Source organism: Triturus cristatus, chromosome 2_1, assembly GCF_964204655.1.
Source record: "Triturus cristatus chromosome 2_1, aTriCri1.1, whole genome shotgun sequence".
NCBI lineage: Eukaryota > Metazoa > Chordata > Amphibia > Caudata > Salamandridae > Triturus > Triturus cristatus.
Genome location: NC_140581.1, coordinates 122612406 through 122632301, shown reverse-complemented (window position 1 = coordinate 122632301; position 19896 = coordinate 122612406). Strand labels below are relative to the sequence as shown.

Below are 19896 nucleotides of genomic sequence, written 5' to 3'. Positions count from 1 at the left end.
CTTCCTGCAGCCCTTGGTCACAAGTACATGCTGGCTAGCCAGTGCTGCCTCTGCAGGCAGTCATTCCAACAGATCTGGCGGCCCTCAGTGACCTCCTGGGACACTGCAGCTGTCTCACGATATCTTTCTACCCTGCACCAGCTGTGGCCATGGTAGTGATGGATGCATCCACTGTTGGGTGGGGTGCCCATCTGGAGGTTCTAGAGCTCAGAGGCCTTTGGTATCCATAACCAGAGAGGAGAGGAGTTGGCCTAACGGCTCGAGTGGTCGACCTAGAATCTGGGGAACCGGGTTCGAGTCTCGGCAATGACGCTGAACATCCTGTGATTCTGGGCAAATCACTTAATCTCCCCGTGCCTAATAAAACAAATCTTTTAAAAATGAATGTGTCCTCATGTAACGCAACTGGTGCTATGTAAAGCGCTCTGATACCCGATTCAGGTCAAGTCCGCGTTATATAAAACTCTGTAAAATTAAAAAAACAGCAAAAATTGCACATCATTCTGATGGAGCTCAAGGCCTTCCTTCCTTCTTCCCTTCCTCTTTAGTAATTCTGTCCAGATCTTGACAGACAATACAATTGCACCATGGTACATCAACAAGCACAGGGGTTTCAACTTCCTTGTTGGGAAGCACTGATCCTCTGGGATTGGGCGCACCAGCATGGAATATGGATAGTCACCAACCATCTGAACTGCTCTTTAAACAAGGTTGACAGCATCGATTGGTTATATCTTGCAGACCATGAGTAGATTCTTCATCCTGAGTTGTTACATCACATCGTCACTTTGTGGGGCATCCTTTAGGAGGATCCCTTTGCCGCTGGTGGTAATCCCCATTTTGTGCATATCTGTGCTATTCAGTATCTGTTGCAGGAATCCTTTAGGGATGCATTTAGATTGAGATGGAACTTTTTGCTTTATTACGCATTTCACACATGCCCTTGATTCGTTGAAGATTTTCATAGAGTGGGCGCAAGCCATCTTCATGTCACCCCAGACTGGTTGTGCTATGGAGACCTCCTGCATGTCTCCTTGTGTCCCCCTTCTTAGTCTTCCTTTCAGGGCAGACCTTCTCTCCCAGTCGGTGTGTCAGTTTTGGCATTCTAACCTCCAGAGCCTCCACCCTCATAACTGGATATTGATCAAGGGGCACATAAGCATGTTTCACTTTCCTCCAGAGGAGATTGATGTCATCCTTTCAGCCTGTCATACTTCCTCCAAGACTACCTACTCATGTGTAGATCACAATGTAGACCCTTGGAAGGCTTGTTTAGCAGAAGTCATACAGTTTGCACTTTCATTGGGCCAGCAGGGCTGACCGGTGGGTACTGTCAACGGGTACATTGCAGCCCTGTAGGCATTCCTTTGCCTCCTAGACCACCCATCCCTATTCATGCCATTCCATTGTTAAAGCATTTTCTACCTTCACTTTGGCCAGGGGCATTCTTGTGGCTGAGATCTGTTTCACAGCTATATTGGCTACCCTTCACACTTTTGCGAAGCCTTACTCTCTGGACTCAAAGTGAGAAATGTTGATCATTTTGCACACACCGTGCTACAAGATTTTTTTAGTCTGACCGATCGTTTAGACCTTCTGCGCGGGAGGTACGGCTTTGGAGTTTATTCAACAGGTTAGGAGTCTGCAAGTAGAATTTCCATCAGCAAAAACGTTGTTTACCTTTAGTAACGATCTCTACATGCTTATATTTGCTCAAGATCAAAATGGAATTGTCAAAAGCTTGCAAGGAGTACTGTGTTCAGGCCTACCTCTTTAAACTTTAAGTAATTTTCTGAAAGTTGTAAATCGGCACCAAAGAATGGAAACCATGCACTTGTATGCAAAGAATCTTGTGCGTTTTTGTGCCATTCTTTTAAGATTTGGGCCACAAACAGTTTTTGCATTTTGCCCATAATTACTTTACACTGACTCTATTATTGATCTTTAAAAAAAAAAAAAGTTTCCATGCATGAAAAATAATATTCTTAATTATGCTTTGGTGTAAGGGTATTTTGTTTTAAGTTGCTCAATAGAGTTCAAGCTGCATTTTTTGTGTGCACACTTTATTTTGAAAGTAATCTATCACCAATCTTGGTTTTGTGTAATTGCTTGTAAATAGAGAGCAGTATTAGCCTCAAGTTGTTACTTTGTAAAAAAATATGTACACATTTTTATACTGCAGCCATTGTCAGTAATGCAAGCTGAAAGTAGGTTACAACATGGTACACTAATTTGCAGTTTTTTTTTTAACTCAATTTGCATATATTGCACAGGGGCTCTGCACTCCAGAGTCATCTGCCAAAGCGAACCAAAGACTAGCATTACAGCAAACGACTTTTCTCCCCCCCCCCCCCCCCCCCCTCCCATGAACAGCAATACAATACATAGGAGCATTTGACAATATTGCACCACACCCCCAACTCCCTCCTCCCACTCCCTTCCCCCCCCCCAAAATCGCACTGGTCCATCCCCTCTCATCTGTAACATTGAAAAGTAGATCAACAGGTCCTAATCCAGACTCGCCACACCCCTTGCCTCCCCTCCCCCTATGCTGGACCCCGGACTTAAACCAATATCGAAGGCTCCTCCATTGCCGGAGGTTCCAGCCAGAGGCGTCGGTACTCCGCCCATCGCTTTGTGGCCAGGGGCACCCCCTGGCCACAAAGATGGGCTGCCCCAGACCCATGCAAAAGTCCAGGCCATTTATCCAGGCCGCCACGGAGGGAGCCCTCATCGCCTTCCAGCCCTTAGCAATATCTTGTTTTGCCAAAGTCATGTCTAAAAGCATGAGGTGTCGTTTATAGACATTGCCCACACCCCCTCCATAACATGGTAACAGTGCCAGCTTTGGTGTGCGGATAAGCTCCCATCCCCGGACCTCTGAGAGACAGGCAAAGACCCCCCCTCCAGAAGCGGTCTAACGATGTGCATTGCCAAACCGTGTGTATAAACATACCCTCCGCCCGACCACATCGAAGACATTCCGGGGATGCGATCATCCCCGCCCGCCACAATCGTGATCTGGTAAAGTAGACTCTGTGAAGGTATTTGAATTGGACTAGGCGTAATCGTATTGCTATGGCTGCCCCCCCGCGGGGCTGCCAGGTCCTCAGTCCAATCCTCCTCCTCCAGCCCACCCACATCTGCCTCCCAGTCCCCCCGGAGTTTCTGTAGTGTAGTTGAGCAATGCGTGACCAGAGACCGATGGATACGCGAAATCTTTTTGTCTTGTAGGTCTCCCATAAAAACTTCTGTCTCAACAGGACTAAATTCAGGTATGGACTCCAGGCCCTGCAGACTAGGGGACAACGCGTGGCGCAGCTGCAGATAACGATAAAATTGAGCCTGAGGCATATGGAACTCCTCTTGGAGATCACGAAAGGATTTTAGTGTCGTGCCCCTCAGGACATCACCAGGGTGGAGATACCGATGGCATCCAATCCCCGAAACCCCAGAAGGGCCGCCAATTGGGGCAGACGCCCATTATCCCACAAAGGAGTCTCCCGGGTCAGGACGTTCCACCAGCCCATGCGCCGCAACCTTTGCCTCCAAACCATGAACACCACACGAGTAGCTGGCGGCAGCGCACTCCGCAACCGCGCCGAGTATAAAATTGTATGCAGTGTGTGATTCCCCATAAGATAGCGTTCCAGTGCGTATGCCGGGTCCCCCCACGCCCCATACCACCACTCGTTAAGGACCAGCAGGTGCGAGGCCTGATAGTATGAGAGGAGATCCGGGGATGCCAGTCCCGCACTATAGGTGGATAAAAAGCATGTTCGTATGGCCACTCGCACCGTCCCTCCTTCCCACAGAAACTGTCCCAATGGAGAGTTCACCAGTCGGAACCATCTAGGCGGAATCGGATATGGGTGATTCTGTAGCTGATAGAGAAGTCGGGGGAGCGCCACCATCTTGAAGATTGCTGATCTGCCAAACAGTGTCAGGGCCATGCGGGACCAGGACCTCAGGTCCACCCGAACCCACACAGATGTCAGGTTACGCTCCCAGGCCACAGCCGGTACATCCGAAAGTACCACCCCCAGATATTTCAAGCCACCTGCAGCCAACTGGACCTCGGGTCGCCCACGAGCCTACCCCCGTCTGACCTCCCAACACCCACAATGTGGATTTGCGGGGATTCATATACAGACCAGACGTTTCGCCGAAGATCCACATTATCTGCAGAAGCCGTGGCCCCGTCCTGTCGATTGCGGTCAGGAAAAAGAGGATGTCTTCCGCATACAACGCTATTCTATCGGACAGGCCCGTGGCCCATTCAAATCCCCGTACCTGGGCGTCCACACGCACCCAGGCCGCCAAGGGCTCCTTGGCGAGAGCAAGCAGATACGGCAAAAGGGGGCATCCCTGCCGCGTTCCCCTCTGTGGAGGAGGTGGCGCCTGCTACCCGCACTGACGCCATCAACCCAGTGTCCAGGAGTTTCACGTAGGTACGAAAGCGTGGACCCAGATTGAGTCTAGGAAGCAGAGCAAACGGGTAGACCCAGCTCAAGGTGTCGAACGCCCTGTCCATGTTCGCCAAACGTATTGCCGCCGGTTCCCCCAACCACTGGATCGCCGCAATCACCACCTGTGCCCTGATATGAGGCAATAGTCGATTGGCCAGCGCCTTCGCCAGGACTTCGGCCTCCACGTTTAAGAGGGATATGGGGCGGTAAGAGGCGTGATGTTCCGGGGGACGCCCGGGCTTATGGAACGCCACCACTTCTGCATGTCTCCAGTCCGAGGGAAGGAAGCCCCTGTCCCGAGACTCCTCCACTACCGCAGGGTAATGTTGGGCCAATTGCACATTGTACCGACGAAAAAACTCACTCGGAAACCCATTAGGTCCGGGTTCTTTCCCAGGGTTGAGTTCCCCCAGGACCGCTCGTCTGACAAGGGGGCCTCCAGCTTATCCCGCAGCTCGTCTGATAGCGCCCTGGGAGGCAGATCTGTAATACATTTCTTAACTGTAGCGGCCGACAGACACTCCTGGGGGGTATAAAGGTCCGCAAAATATGTAGCAAAGCTCTCTGCAAAAGCTGGAGGATCAGTAATCTGGTTCCCTGCGGTGTCCAAAATTCCCGGCAGGGCTTGAGCGTGAAAGGTGCCCTGACAAAGGCGATGCAACATCTTGCTCGACTTGTCCCCCCATTGGTACACTCTGCTGCGCGTTGCCAGCCAGGCTTGCCGTACCTCATCCATCAGCAGAGCTGCGCACTCCTGTTGGGCCAACAGTAACTGTCGCACTCCCAGAGCACTCCCCGACTCTCGGTTCTGTCGCTCAAGTATCTCTATGTTCGCCTCACCGTGGGTCAGTTTCTCCCTATGCTGCCTGCGAGCTGCTGTGCACCAAGAGATGTCCACCCCTCGCAGGGTGGGCTTCAACGCCTCACATAAAGTGGCCGCACTGGAGACGGATTCCACATTCGCCATCAGATACTGAGATATGGCTTCACCCATATGAGCTGCATATTCCGCCTTCTGGAGATTCCACACTGCCAGGCGCCATCGAAACAGCTTCCTTCCCCTGTCTACATCTAGTTTTATGAGCACTGGGGAGTGATCCGAGAGCCCCCGAGGCAAAATCTCCGCCGCCACCCTCCCAGCCATTGTCCGGGGAACAAAGATGTAGTCCAATCTGGAAAAGGAGTTATGGACTGCCGATAGGTGAACCGCCCATGAGCACGTCGCCATGTGTCCATCCAGTCCCGTCACCAGAGAATGTAGTTTTGTAGGGAGATCTCTCCTACGTCCCTCCACACCCCCTGTCCTGTCCGCATTAGTGTACATAACGTCATTCCAGTCTCCGCCCACCACAGACATTACATCCGGCATGTCTGTCCACAAAGATTGTAGCCGCTTAATTAAATTACACTGCAACGGGGGAGGGGCATACACACTACCTAAAATCAGGGGATCCTCCCCGACCCTACCCTGGATAAACAAGTAGCGACCATGCCCATCAATCCACTGCTGTTCATGCGTGTAGGGGACCCTGCGATGTATCAGGATAGCCACATCACAACACCCTCTCATAAAGCCATCATGAAAGACCTGTTGGAACCCATAGCGCTGCAAGCAAAGGGCGTTTGTGCCCATGAGGTGGATCTCCTGTAACAAAAGAATATGGCCCACCGCTTGATCTTGTCCAGGACCCGTCGTACATTCCAACTCAGACTACAGAGACCACCCTGCATCCCACCATTGGACATGTCAACCATGTGGGGTTGCATCACTGTTCAATACTAACATGGAGCCTCGGTGGCATGTGCACAACCTGTAATGGACGAGCGACCTGAAAACAGCAACAACCCTTCCCCCCAACAAACCCCCCACCCCATACCTAAAAACAAAAACCTTGAAGTATCTGTCGCGGCAGGGCTGGCCTCCCACCCACAACGGGGGGATGTGAACCACCCCAACCAATGGATCCCTAATTCACAGCCCATAACCACCGGGCAGGGCTCCCGCCCGCTCACATCCGACGGTAGGTCAAGCCCAGTTCAGTACATCCCGGTTATCAGTAGTTGAAGTTTCACAGCGCAGCACGCGCATCCTCAGCTAAGGATCCAATGTCTGTCCCGTTCCCCCCTCCCCCCCCCCCCAAAGGGTCGTCCCCCTCAAGGTACTACTAGACTGTGAGCGCTGCCGGGACCTCGATCGTCTGTCCCCCTTCTGCCTCTGGCCACGGGGGCCCCCCCGAGCCACATCACACGAGGATGAGTCTGATTCCCTACCCGGTGGCGTGTGGGGCCTCACCCGCACCATTTCGTCTGTCCACCTGAATACCTCTTCTGGAGTATCAAAGAGGTGAGTACGGGAATGAAAGACCACTCGGAGACGGGCCGGAAAGAGCAGAGCATAAGGAAGTTTGAGCTCTCTTAGCAGGGCCTTGGCGGCCATAAATGACTGACGTTGCTGCTGGACCTGTCGCGTATGATCAGGGAATATCAGAATACGAGAATTATTGAAAAACAGGGGTTCTTTGGCCCTAGCCTGCTTCAAGATGGCGTCTCTGTCCAGGTTCAGTAATTTGGCAATGACAGGCCGCGGGCGACCCCCACCGGAGGCTTCTGCTGGAGAGCCCGATGAGCCCGCTCCACCACAAAGCATCTGGACATCGCCTCGGGGGGGAGCCAACCCTCCAGCCAGGTCGTGAGAAAGCGTTCCATGTTTCCCTCTTCACAGCCCTCCGGAAATCCAACGAATCGGAGATTGTTGCGTTGGGCCCGTCCTTCCGCATCTTCCGCTCTGAGCGTGAGGCCCTTTTGGACGGTCTCCATAGCTGCCACCTTTCGTTTCAACTCCACAATGTCGTCCTCCACTCTAGAGATACAAGTCTCAGCCGCAGTAATTCGGGACACCGCATTGCGTAGATCTTGCCACAGCAACGTAACGTCCGTTCCGACTGCCTCTATTTTCGCATCCAACATGTCCCTAGATTGAGTAATGGCAGCCATCAGGGCCGCGTTGTCCGGTACTGCTCCCGGTTGGCCCCCAGAATCTCCAGCCACCACCCCTGGGCCGGTAAATTTATCGATAGGCCCCTGCCTGGTCGAGCCGCCGCCCCCCCTTGTCTCTGGTCATGTTGGTGTTGTGGGCGTCTAGGACTGGCCCGCCCCCGCCCGAGCGATGCACAAACCCATCGGCCTGATCTAGCCGCCGAGTGTGCACTAGTTGGCCCCAGGCCCCACTTTTCCGGCTCTCTGAGCACCCCAGGGGCCCAGACCCACCCAGGTGTGTGGGGCCGCGAACCCCGCCTCACCAGCTTCTGAAGCGACCGGTCACCGGGCGGAGCCCACCCACCCGCACCGCCAAATATTCTTCACACAGGCAGCGACTGGCTCCCCCAGCAGCCCATCCCTCACTCCTGCAGCCCGATCGACACCGCCGAGAGCCTCAGATGCCCAAGTGAATTCCTGAAGCGGGTGGCGGGTTTCAGGCATGCGACCCGATCCTCGGTCCCCACCCCGTGACTCGATGGTGCCGCTGAGTCCCGCTACTTACTCCCCTCCAGGGGGTAACCTCGTGAGGCACAGGATCCTCCCTCAGGCCCCCGCACCAAAGACCAAGCAGGCCCAGGCTATCACAACCGGGGTGGGGGCAGCCCAACAAAGTGTCCAGTGATCCCCAAGGCAGTCCAGCTGCCCCTCTGCTCTCCCGCCGTGACTGTCAATGCGGAGGAACGAGGGGTGCACCACCACACAGCATGCAGGCCCCAAAGCGTCCAAAAGAGGGGCCAAGGTTGCCATGCTCAGTTGCAGCAGCTCCCCCCACGTGGCCCGGCCCAGCCGCCGATCCCCGTTGCACCTCTGAAAAGGGGGGGGGGGTGGGGACCGGGACTCAACTGCCACTACCACACCGGAGCCGCAGAGAGAACGATGCGCCACTAAAGGGGGGTGGGGGGGAGGCAGCCTACCAGTCCCCCGGCAGCCCCCGCGCGGCCCGACTATGCCGCCGGTCCCCCCGCAACACCAGAGAGGAAAGGCACTTCAAAGAGCAGGCCCGCCGCCCCTGTCGCCGGCCACCTCAGCCCTTGAGCATCTCAGCCCCCACAATGACCCAGGATCGGCCGCCTCTCCTGCCGCAGACGCTCCGCCTTACCACCGCGGCCCGGCCGCCGGAACACTCCGTCTCACTCCCGCAGGCCCGCCTCCCCAGCGCACGTCCCCGCAGCTCAATCGGATGGCGGGCCTCCTGCCGTAGGACCAGTCCGCTCTCCACCGCCAGGTGTGCCTGCCAGCCAGGCCGAGCTCCACCGTCCGCTCGCAGCCTCCAGCAGAGACGCCGCTCGCAGCTCCCAGGACCCTCCTCGCTCGGCCAGGCCTCTCCCTTGCAGCAGCGGAATCACAGCTCCACAGCAGCTCCCCGCTCCCAGATTTCACCAGTCAGGAAGGTATCAGGTACTGCGCCACAGACATGTTGATTACTGTCTCAAACGTTCCGGGATGCAAGGATTATCGTCTGATGTATTGCGGGCTGGACGGAGCTGGCTTAAAACACGTCCGCCATGTTGGCTTCCCAAGCCATGCCCCCTAATTTGCAGTTTTTTAAAGCCAGCGCGTACTGTCCAATGATTTTCTGATATTTTGACCCGCTGAAATTCCTTCTCCTACTGTACCCTTACTGCCTTTTCCTGGTGCTATGTTTACCAAACCACCATTTCTATAGTCTTTACTCCTCGTCGATACCGTAGACTGACTACAGATACTCTACACAGTTTGGAAGTAAAATGTCAGTTTCAACATCACTTGTAATTAATAGTCAAAGGTCTATAGTTTTTGTTCTAAATGTTCCAAACAATCTTGCCTAGAGTGCAGGTATTGGAGTAAGAACTCCAGTCCTATTGCGTATAAGACAGTGTGTCCATTTATTAAGCAAGGACGTTCTTTTTCCTTAATGGGCACAGCAGGAGTGACTTGTCCGATTTCCATACGAAGTATGTTTTTTGGCATTTATGCAGTCAGTGTTTGATCAGCCTTTCTCTCTCTTTCCAAGGCTGTTGTACTTGACATGCTCCCTCCAGATCTTGTATGTCTGCTGCCATCAACTCTTGCTGCAGCTTTCTTGCTATTCTATTCTTATGAGTCGATAGTCTCGAATATACTGTCCAGGAGACTATACCAAGTTGCTAACTTACTGTTGTTTAGGCACCACATGTCTAGTAATCAGGTCTAAATCCCTAGGTTAGCGCCGGTTGTGTATTATGTTATAATGTTTGCAAGGAGTAATGCACTTGTATAACAGGTTTGTCGATGTATTCCTAGAGAAGTAAGTGATTGTGCCAAACCAAAAGCATCACAGATTCAAAGAAGTCTGACAATTCTTCACTGTTTCGGTATTGAGGTTATCTTGTTAATGTGAAGTAGTTTGAGGAGTGGAGTCATTACTTCAACATATTTCTTTTACTGCTCTGTTTAGTCACAAAGCCCCTTCGTGCTACTGCTGTACAGTGTCCATGCCCGTCTCTTCTTTAGATCATGCTTAATCACTGGCTGTAAGTGTGAAAATCGCTGTGTTAAGCTTTCTGAGTGAAAGGTCTTGGACGAAGCTGGAAAGCTATGCATGCACCATTGCTTAAAGTTCACCAAGTATGGTGCATAGTATTTAGATATCTTCCAGCTCTCTAGATTCACAGAAGTTTTCTGAAAACGCTGGTCATATGAAAGGGCCTTTTAACTATCTACATAGTGGTTAACATGGTGGGTAGCATGTTTATGGTTTGTAATGGGGGATGGTATAGTCATTAACTTTAGACACTTTAACACAAGAATAATTTGCCTTAGTTTGGTTATTTAGAACCCTGTCTTTTTGTTAGCAAGATATTCACCGCTGCCTGAAGTGAATGTTGAATGGTTTCCTAAGGTGTTTATTTTTTCTTTTCTATGCAGGGATTTTTAGTTACATTGATGATGTCCCCTTCAAAATTGGAGACCAGTTCAAGACACCAGCCAAAGTTGGTTTACCCATTGGATTTACTATTCCTGATTACTTCCAGCTGATCAAAGAAACTGAGGTAAGTATCTTTCTATGAGTAATGTTTATTTTGTGGTTTATGTATCTTTATTTTTGCTTACTATTCGAATACCTAGAGAGGCACAACAGAGTGTCACAAAGTTTGTATTTGACTTAACATAATTGAGAAAGTGGGTACATTGTTGAATAATCCTATTTTGAAATGCTGGATGGGAGTGTGGCAGTTTAGGTGATCCTTGTGTAAATGGATATTTCACATTAAAGTAACAACATGCTGTGGGGAGTGTTTCTAGCCTTGGGTGTTGCGGGGGATTGGTATTTTGTGTGGATGATGTAAAAAAATGGCTTTGTAAGAGGCAGACTCTTCTGCATTTAAGTTTCAGCTTTTGCGTTTTGGAACTAGTGCCACAATCCATATAGAAAATTGTTTAGTGGTATCAGTTTCTTTAACCTCAGTCTGACATTTTAAAACCAAACCATGATGGATTTATTTCAATTTTTCATTTAAATAATTAAAAAACTGTTGACCGTAGCTGCTAAGATGTTATCCTCATTGGCCAAGCAGGTCCTTTTTTAGCACTTAATTGTATGTGCTAACCACTCATACATCACTGAGTTACATACAGTAAATTAGATTCTCAAAATTGCATGTACAATTCATAGGAAATCCTACTATTTTATGGAAAGATGTTAATTATGACCTTTTACTAAAATGCACTTTAAACAAGAACGCATTTTTGTTTGTAAATAACTATCTTAGATAGCACAGTTTATGGGTACGTTGCAGACCGGTTTAGGTACAGATGTACTTTCTTGGACATGCTTTTTTCCAGCCTTCTATTCCTGACTTAACTGCAGCAGGTAAGACTAGAGAGGGAAAAACTGAAAGGTGAACCCCCTGTTTTTGTTTGCTATAAATATTCACTGCATCACAAACTGTGTCTTTGGAGAGCAGGAAAATGAAAGAGAAGCCTCCGTATATTGGATAAACATACAGTAGCTGAGAGCCTGTTACCTGTTGTAACTGGTGACATGAGCTGGTGAACACATGAGACTAGGTCAAAAATGAGTCCCTTAAGGAGAAGAATGGGGGTATTAATATTTGATTTTTTTTATTTTGAGTTTGGAAGGACTGAAGCGCAAGGTAGCTCAACTCACAGAGGCCAGTGTCCAGTTGTGGCAGCATTCATAGTATTCACAGGAAGAGCTACCCACGAGTCTGGGAGCCCAGGTTGATTTATAAAAGTCTTAAACTTCTAGTGATCAAGCAGTTTTTTTTCAGTTCATCCGGGCTTTTTCTTTTCATCACTGTGTACCAGGATCTTGTATAGTGTGAACATAAAAGCATGCTGTTCGGAATGGAAATGTTAACACATGCACATGTGAATCTTTAGCTTGTTTTAGCAGGCTCCACTGTAGCATTAGTCGCATGTCCGACTTTAACAGCTTTAGTGCAGTGGATGCCTATAGAATGTGAATGCTTCCAGCAAGGGATAGCCAGAGAAAATGCTTTTAGAATTGTAATTATTATTTTTATTTAATGTGAAGTACAGTGCTCTGATGTCACAGTTAACAAAGTAAAAGCAGACACGGTCATTAGGCCCCAGTCCCTTTCCAGGAAGATAGCCCACTAGACACCAGGGAGAAAGGGTTAACAAAGGGGCAGAGGGCAGCTTCCCCAATCTCCTCCCACCTCCAGGCGGTGTTGCGGTGTGGCAGTGTAGAAAGCCCACTAGACTCCAGGGGTTATTTTAAAATACATTTATTGGTTTGTGAGTGGCTCACCCTGGCGTCAAGCCTTATTTCCACGCCTAGCCCTAGAGGTCTGCGTAGTGTTGCTGTGCTGCCTCTTCCTAAAGGGGGCATGTTGGAGGGGAGGGGGCAGGGGTTTATCACAGGGCTAATATGAACCAACCAAACAAGGAACCATTCAGAGTCCATTGTTCCTGGTGCTGCAGATAGGCACACCCACACAAGTGGAATTCTATTTTTATTGGGAGAAGTGTGGAATTGCTGCAGATTTTAGAACTTTCGTTCGTGGAAATGTAAGGAAAATGCTTGATTTTAGCCTGATTTTGAGGTTTGCATTATGCCATACCACTGCTGTTCACATTGCCAAAATGGGTCAATTTTGATGGCTAAAATTTGGTCTCCATGTTACTTTTTGGTGCTTTGCTGTGGCGGGCCCACACTAGTGGGGTACCATTTTTATAAGGATGAAATTGGGATCACGGAGTAGTTGAACATTTATTACCAATTGAATTTCTCTCCATTTTGTGCTTCAAATTTTATGCCAGCGTGCAAGAAAGAACACATCTTGCAAAATGCCCTCGATCACATGATAGTATGGCTAAACCAAAATTCAGAGGTGTACAAATAACCACCATTCCTAAACTTTTTATGTTGTGCACATTCAAAAACACACAGGTTTCCTTCATACCAATTTTACATTATTAAAATCATTAGATTTTACTATATGAATTTCTGCATAGTCTGTACACAATAAAAATCATTATTAAGCTGCAGCTCAGTTGTTTGCTCGGAGTATCTCTTGGACAACCAATAAACAATATATATCTCTGTGACCAGAAGGATCCGATGTACCTAATGATATGTGTCAAAATGGCAAAAAAATTACAGATGAAAACGTTGGCTATTTATAATTTTTACTATTTATTTTAAAATTAATTTTGATTTCATTTACTAGTTTGTGAGAAAACCATGAGCGGTCTTTTGTGGAAAAAGGTTTGTAAGTCTTAAGCATGAAGTGCCCCAAACATAAAAAGAAAAAAAGGGGATCAGCTGAGTAGAAAAGCCTCAACAGGGAAGCGGTTATGGTAAATGACTTGAGCTGTGTTTGCAGTTCAAATTGGTTCTTTGTTGGGATACAGCAAGCAGTACAAAAAATCTTTGTGGTACAGGGATTTTCTGCACCCAGGAGAACCTTCCTGACGCTCTACAAGAGTCTGGGAGTTTTCCTCCCATCCACCAGATGACTCCAGTTGGGCAGAGGGCGGTCCCTGTAATGAACGCAGACTGTCACATCAACCATAAAATGAGAATAGCCTGAATGGAGACCTGGAGCAGCATGCACATAGTGTACCAAAAGAATTCCTCCTTTGCAGGTTGAACTGTAATTGCATCACCCTTCTGCTACTACACAATGCTCCACTGCAACCCCCAGCACCTCTAGTTACTCCTTAGCCATCCTAGTTATTTCTAGACGTAAACATTTGGTGTACCTGTGTTAAATAAAGATAAGTTCAGTATTAGGTTGTTGCTTGTTGAAAGTTTGAGCACCTTCAAGAGGATTATCAAGTCCAGTGGTGGGAAATAAAGGGCTTTTGAAGAGAAAATGGCTCTACGACAAGGCCAAGCTTTTGCAAGCCATGCAAAGGACCTTTGGGCCAACAGGCAGTACACTACCAATGTCTGCAAGAGGAGGTGGGCCTACTCATGAAGGTACAGTCCTGGTACTTAATGATCCGACAGAGAATAGTTGGAGTAGCTAACAAAAGACTGGCAAATGTATGGATGGAGATTCAAAGACCGTCTTGTACCTAGTGTTGCTTGAGTGTACAATACCAGGTGTAAGTTGCGACCTCTTTCAAAGATTAACAGGCACAATCTAAATCTTTTAGATACTTGGACTGGACACCAACATTGTCGTCATTATTATTATTACCTCTGTTCATCCCTGATGAATCCTCCCCACCCCTCCGCCCAAACCTTCTGCACTTTATGCCTCACCCAAACATAACCCCTTCCACAGAGTATTCTACTAAAAGTGTTGAAATTTATTCAACAGATTTAAATGTACTGTATTGGCAAGTGTTGGATGTGAAGGCATGGGGTGATGATTTGTTAAGATATATATATACAAAATACCCATAAAGATAAAAATTTGAGGAGTACAGTAGTTCATATGTATTATGTTACTTACTGATCCATTAACACTAAAGCTTTTATTTTTGTTGAAACTAGTTTAAAATGAGACCTGATCCCTAATGCCATTATGACAGGAGTAGATTGAAAACGTACATTTGAAAGTGCGGTGCATTCCACTTTTCATTTAATTCATATGATGGAGTATTTCTTTTTTAATATAAGTATTATATAGGGATGTTCCTGTATTAATTCTATGTTTGAAAATTACTTGTTTGAAAAGTAATATTAATACTGAACAAAGGGGAACCACACACTGAAATTCCAGAAAAGTGTTTCTCTGAAAGCATTTTGTCTTTTGCGCTTTCAGTTCATGCCATAAAATAATTATAAAGGGACCTGTTAATTATTTGACAAGGGCTGCAATAAAAAGTAAATTGATGTACTCTGGGGAGGGGGTATTCAATTCAAGAACTGCACTCATAGAGTGTACTACGATAGGTTTTGTTTACACGGGATGGGTAGGGCAGATTCCCCTCACTGTCTGTGCTATGTTCGTTCTTCCACACAAGAATACAGGGTTATTGGAAAGCCATACTAGGGGAACTCAATAAGATACTGAGAGACAATGTACCAGCTGACCCCAAATATATCTTCTTGGATCTACCAACTGAAATAGACCTTCCCAGGGCTAAGCTGCTTTTCTGTAACCTGGAACTGACCGTAGCTAAACAAGAAGTGGTCAGGTATTGGGGTATATCGGAACTGCCGAACCTCAAGGAATGGAGAATAGAGATGCTGATTTATATAGCAGCAGAAAGGGTTACATATAGGGTTAAAGGCTGTCCAAGGAAATTCCATCAAATATAGGGCCCATGCTTGGATTTTATCGCATAGACCTGGGAGAAGTGGAAACGCGTCACAATGCATCCAACCCTAAGCCGTTATAGGCGTTAAACTCCGGGCAAGAAGGTTATACAGCTGACTCGATTGCATATTCTGGACTGTGTTGCACTTGTTTTACTTGGTCAACCATGTCTTACTCCATTGTAATTTTTGGTGTTAGTGATGCTGATTCCATGCTACATAAAATCAATAATATAAATAAAAAAATCAAGAACTGCAATCTATCAATTTTACATCTGTGCTGGAGTTGTTGTTAGACAGATACTTATACTAATTGAATTTGAGGTGGATGCTTTAAAATAGCAAGCAGTTGTCACTTGTGTACTGAGAATGTTTTCTCAACTTTCAATAAGAAACGGAGAACAGGTACCTCATAAGTAACAGCAGTGCAGGTGGTGCTCTATGGATCTGACCAGTGCATGTTTCTCTGCCTAATGGTGCAAACGGTGCATATTTCCATCTCAACAGACCTGACTTTGCTCTTTTACACCTGGCAGACACTGGACATTGTTTTGGACTTGTGGTTGCACAGTAAAATGAAAAATAGACTGGAGGGAACATGCATACTGTACAGTGCTGTGCTGTAATAACCATGGTGAAAGACTTTGAGCTGCACACTACATTGCATGGAGTATAGTAACTGACTTTCACACCATGGTAAGTTGAATGGATATGACTACAGTCTGTGGGGACTAAAGTGCATATCTATGTCTAGTACAGTGATCGCTTGTTAGGAAAAAGCACGGAGACCCTCAACCCTTCTCCCTGGTGAGTTTCATCAGTGCATACTCTAACATGAATGTGGTTACCATGTAATTCAATAGTATCGGGAACACTACATTCTCATTCAGGTTTTCTCTTCTACAAATGTCTGTGACCAAGTACTTTAGTCTGGCTTGTTTAGTTGAAGAAACCTCTAACCAGAACTCCCAAAAAAGCATTTGGTTGTTAAATGAAAGCCTGTCACTCAAATGTGGAAGGATCAGTCAACCAGACAATAAGCGGATGTTTTGTTGAGCACTGTTATAGATTGTGGTTGCATAGAAAAGGATATATATAGTTCTAGGACAGGGGCCAAACTGCTGTTCATCTTTAGAGCTCACAAGTTCTGTTACTTAAGGGAGTAAATCCTGTTCAGCACCTCAGGCTCTTCTAGGAGAAGAGGAAGGACACCGGACCTAGACGTTTCCCTCTTAGCTTTATAATGCACAGGTAGATATACATCATACTATTTTATTTTTAGGGTCAGAACAAGAGAATTGGTATCCATGAGCTTTACTTTGTCTGTCTTATTGTGTGATTGTTTTTTGTTCATCTGTTCATGTTTTTTTTTCTTTATGGGTTCAGTTCAATCAATTGTTACTTGAAAGTATCCATGGAGAGTACTCTTATTTAGTGTGGTATTCAAGACGTACACAGAAAATCAAAAGGTCTCAATCCCATCTAGGATGGAGAGGCAAACCTAATAGAATATAGCATCTACGAGTAAGTAACTTTCTTAAATTCATTTTCTAGTAACTGTCCTGCAGTATGTCTGTGTTAGACTGTTAAATTGGCTCTATGCATTGGAGTTATCAGCACAATTACTTGAGTTCTGGCTTTGACTTCTAACTCTTTAAGTCTTCCTTTGAATGGTGCAGAGGTGTCGAACATTGGGCTATAATGTATGCTATTTACTATTTAGCATCTGCTCTCTGCCTTAGTTTCTCAGTGCGGCTGGTTACTTTGGAGGTTGGTGTTATGCCAACTACTTGGGTATGAGCCTAGAGGCCATATCTGCAAAAAGATTCCATAAATCGAAGGCAGCCAAAAGTATACATCCCAATAATGAACGGAAGTTCAGGATTATGTGCAAAGGAGCTCATTTACATCTCTGTATAATGCTATGGCATCTATTGGGAACCCCATCGTATTTGTCAAGGTGCACTGAGCTGAGTTCAGAAAGGGACAATTAGATGTCAAACCGGATTGAAAGATGAATGCAGTTAGACTCCCCAAGATGTGTCCTTACTGGTAACATATATTTATAGGTTTACTGTTGTGGCCAAATATTTGGGTAGGCTTAGTCCTCTCCTTTGGCCGTGGAACTTGGATTTAGTGTTACCACGACTCCAACTAAGTATACCTCTGCATGGATTGGAAGAATAGAGTACTAGTTTTAGCCCATGGGCCTCTACCATATGGCTTAGAGTGAGGAGAAGGAATATGTCACTTTCAGGCTGAAAATTAGCACAAAATCCATTAAGTTATGGAGTAGATGGAGGATAGAGTAGGCGAACTAGATCTGCAGTCCTGAATGCCCTCATTGGTCCTCAGCCCACGTGAGTCACTGATGTTCTGCTGAGCTGGTTTCAAGAGTCTAATGGCTCCTAAACTGCTCACTCCAGAGTAAAGTCCCACACAGGTTTCAACCCGTTGGCACTGCTCTTGGAGCTTTTTGGTCCAGGTCCTACTCCTCTTCATAACTTGCACTACACCTTCCTCTTCTTTCAGCAGCATTGTACTTCTCTCCCAGCATCACCTCGATTACGCTTGAGACTTTGGACTGAGTGCTTGGTGCATCAGGTTTCTCCCTGTCTTTGGGGATCAGCCCAGGCAGCAAGTCCTCTGTGAAACAATTGTAAGATCTGCAGGACATGTTGGGGCGGAGTTGGCGTAGAAGTATGAAGTGAGGAAGTAGTAATCAATGAAATTCTGTTGATATAATCTTGTGCATATTGCACCTCATCCCATGCTCCTCAAAGGTCACAGTATCTGTGCATTAGATTCTGCTCTCATCAGTCGAGTTAAAAAAAACATAAAGTGGCCTAATTAAGCTCCTTTCTTATGGATCCTACCTATGTACTCCCCAAAAATGTTACATCTTATATTTCTAGAAACGTATCGTTTTTTGCTCCAATCTCTAGAAGGGCTGTCAATTTTTTATTTATAATCTGGAACTCGAGAGTTCCAAATAAAATGACAGTCACATTAAAATACCTTTGAAAAATGTTGAAACTTTTACACAGATAACTTCCGTTTTAGGGAAAAAGAGAAATTGTTGTGCCAACGCTGCTGTCTTAATATTATTCTTTAAAAACCTTGCCCTTAAGATGTGACGATGCGGAAGGATCAATGCGGGGCAGACCAATAATACATGATTAAGATCCTGAATACCCATATTCCACACTTTTTCTTTGTCTCTGGAGTTAGACCAGTTTGTTGTAAACCCATTTAAAGGAACCGAATTCATACGTAATGATCCAAAGGCGAGGAGGACAATGCTTGCGATTCCAAGACCAATATTGCCGTGCTACCTGTGATTTACAGAAATAGGTCCCCACCGCACCCTTTTCCTTTGCTATGCATTATTTTATATCTAATTGTTGACTAATGAGACTGGAGAAATTTTTTAGAAAGCTTTTGAATTGAAAATTAGACCAGTGTTGCCTGCTTTAATTCAAATTGGTTTAACGCATGATCTAGATCCCTGGAAAATGAATATTTCCTTGATTCTGTGCTGAATATTTCCAAGCTCCGATGGCCCCACAATAAATCTTGTTTTACTCTTCTTAAGCTGAAAATCCCACCAACTCATACTAATCAATCCTTGCATATAGAAAATTATTGAGCCAAATTCCAGTTTTAAGGAAGGGACCGGGAGAGACAAATTGAAATTGCACAAATGCAGCATTTGCCCTTTCATTTTCTCCCAAAAATACCCCTTCTAAAAATTAATAAATTGAATGGAATTTAGTATTGTCGGGGGGACTTTCACCGTATAAACTTATAGCAAGTGAAGTGTCTCCACCCCATAGCACTATAAAAGGCTCTTAGCCCATTGGCATATGATGAAGTCTTGGAGGAACAGTAGTTATGATCGTTTTCTCTCATACTGCCGGTCATATTTTTTTTCCAAGTAGGGATAGAATTTTACTATCTTCAGCTTCTCAGGACCTAATACCCCAGACATAGTTACAGGACTTTCGGACTTCACTACCTTCTGAAATCAGTACCTTACTTTTTGATACATTAATTTTCAAAAAATGAAGAGTAACATACTGCTGTAAAGAGGCCAACCTGTTTAAACCCTTAGGCCTCGTTTAACTATATTGTCTGCATGGAAAAGGACAGATACCAGTGAAGCAGGATCCCCTTCTGTTTGCTAAGCTGTCTGGGAGGTCTGAAATGCAAAGAAAGAAAAGCAATGGAGCCAACAAACAACCCTATTTCACACCATTTTTAGCCTCTATCCTGACCCAGTAACACCTGACACCAAGTGGAAGAATGAAGAGCGATAACTGAAGTGAGCAGTGTTTCGGGCATACCTAAATTCAACAACTCTTTCCATATGTTGGGCGGTCCACGATTTCGTAAACTGTGAAGAAGTCTATAAATGCAACATTCACATGAAGCCCATGGATAGGAACATACCTTTCCACCATCGGCTAATATTTTGTCAAGTGTGCAGTGTTTCTTGCTGAAACCCGCATGTTCTATAGTCTGAATCAAACTTTTCTTCTTCAACAAACTCCATAAGGAGTTCCAAGATGCTTTTAGCAAATCTTTACCCTACTGCATCAAGCACTGTGATTTGGCGATAATTACAGGGGAGATTACTGGGGCCCTTTTTGTGTTGAAGAATTA

The 19896-nt window shown here is 46.4% G+C and overlaps 1 protein-coding gene across 3 annotated transcripts in view; it reads left to right on the top strand.

Moving 5' to 3' along the window:
* UBAP1 (ubiquitin associated protein 1) overlaps window positions 1-19896 on the top strand; it is a 209586-nt gene that overhangs the window by 108202 nt on the left and 81488 nt on the right. For all 3 annotated transcript variants that reach the window (XM_085628752.1, XM_085628734.1, XM_085628743.1), the window contains exon 3: window positions 10395-10519. In XM_085628752.1, coding sequence (XP_085484878.1) covers window positions 10395-10519 — 125 coding nt within the window. The remainder of the gene's footprint in view (window positions 1-10394; window positions 10520-19896) is intronic.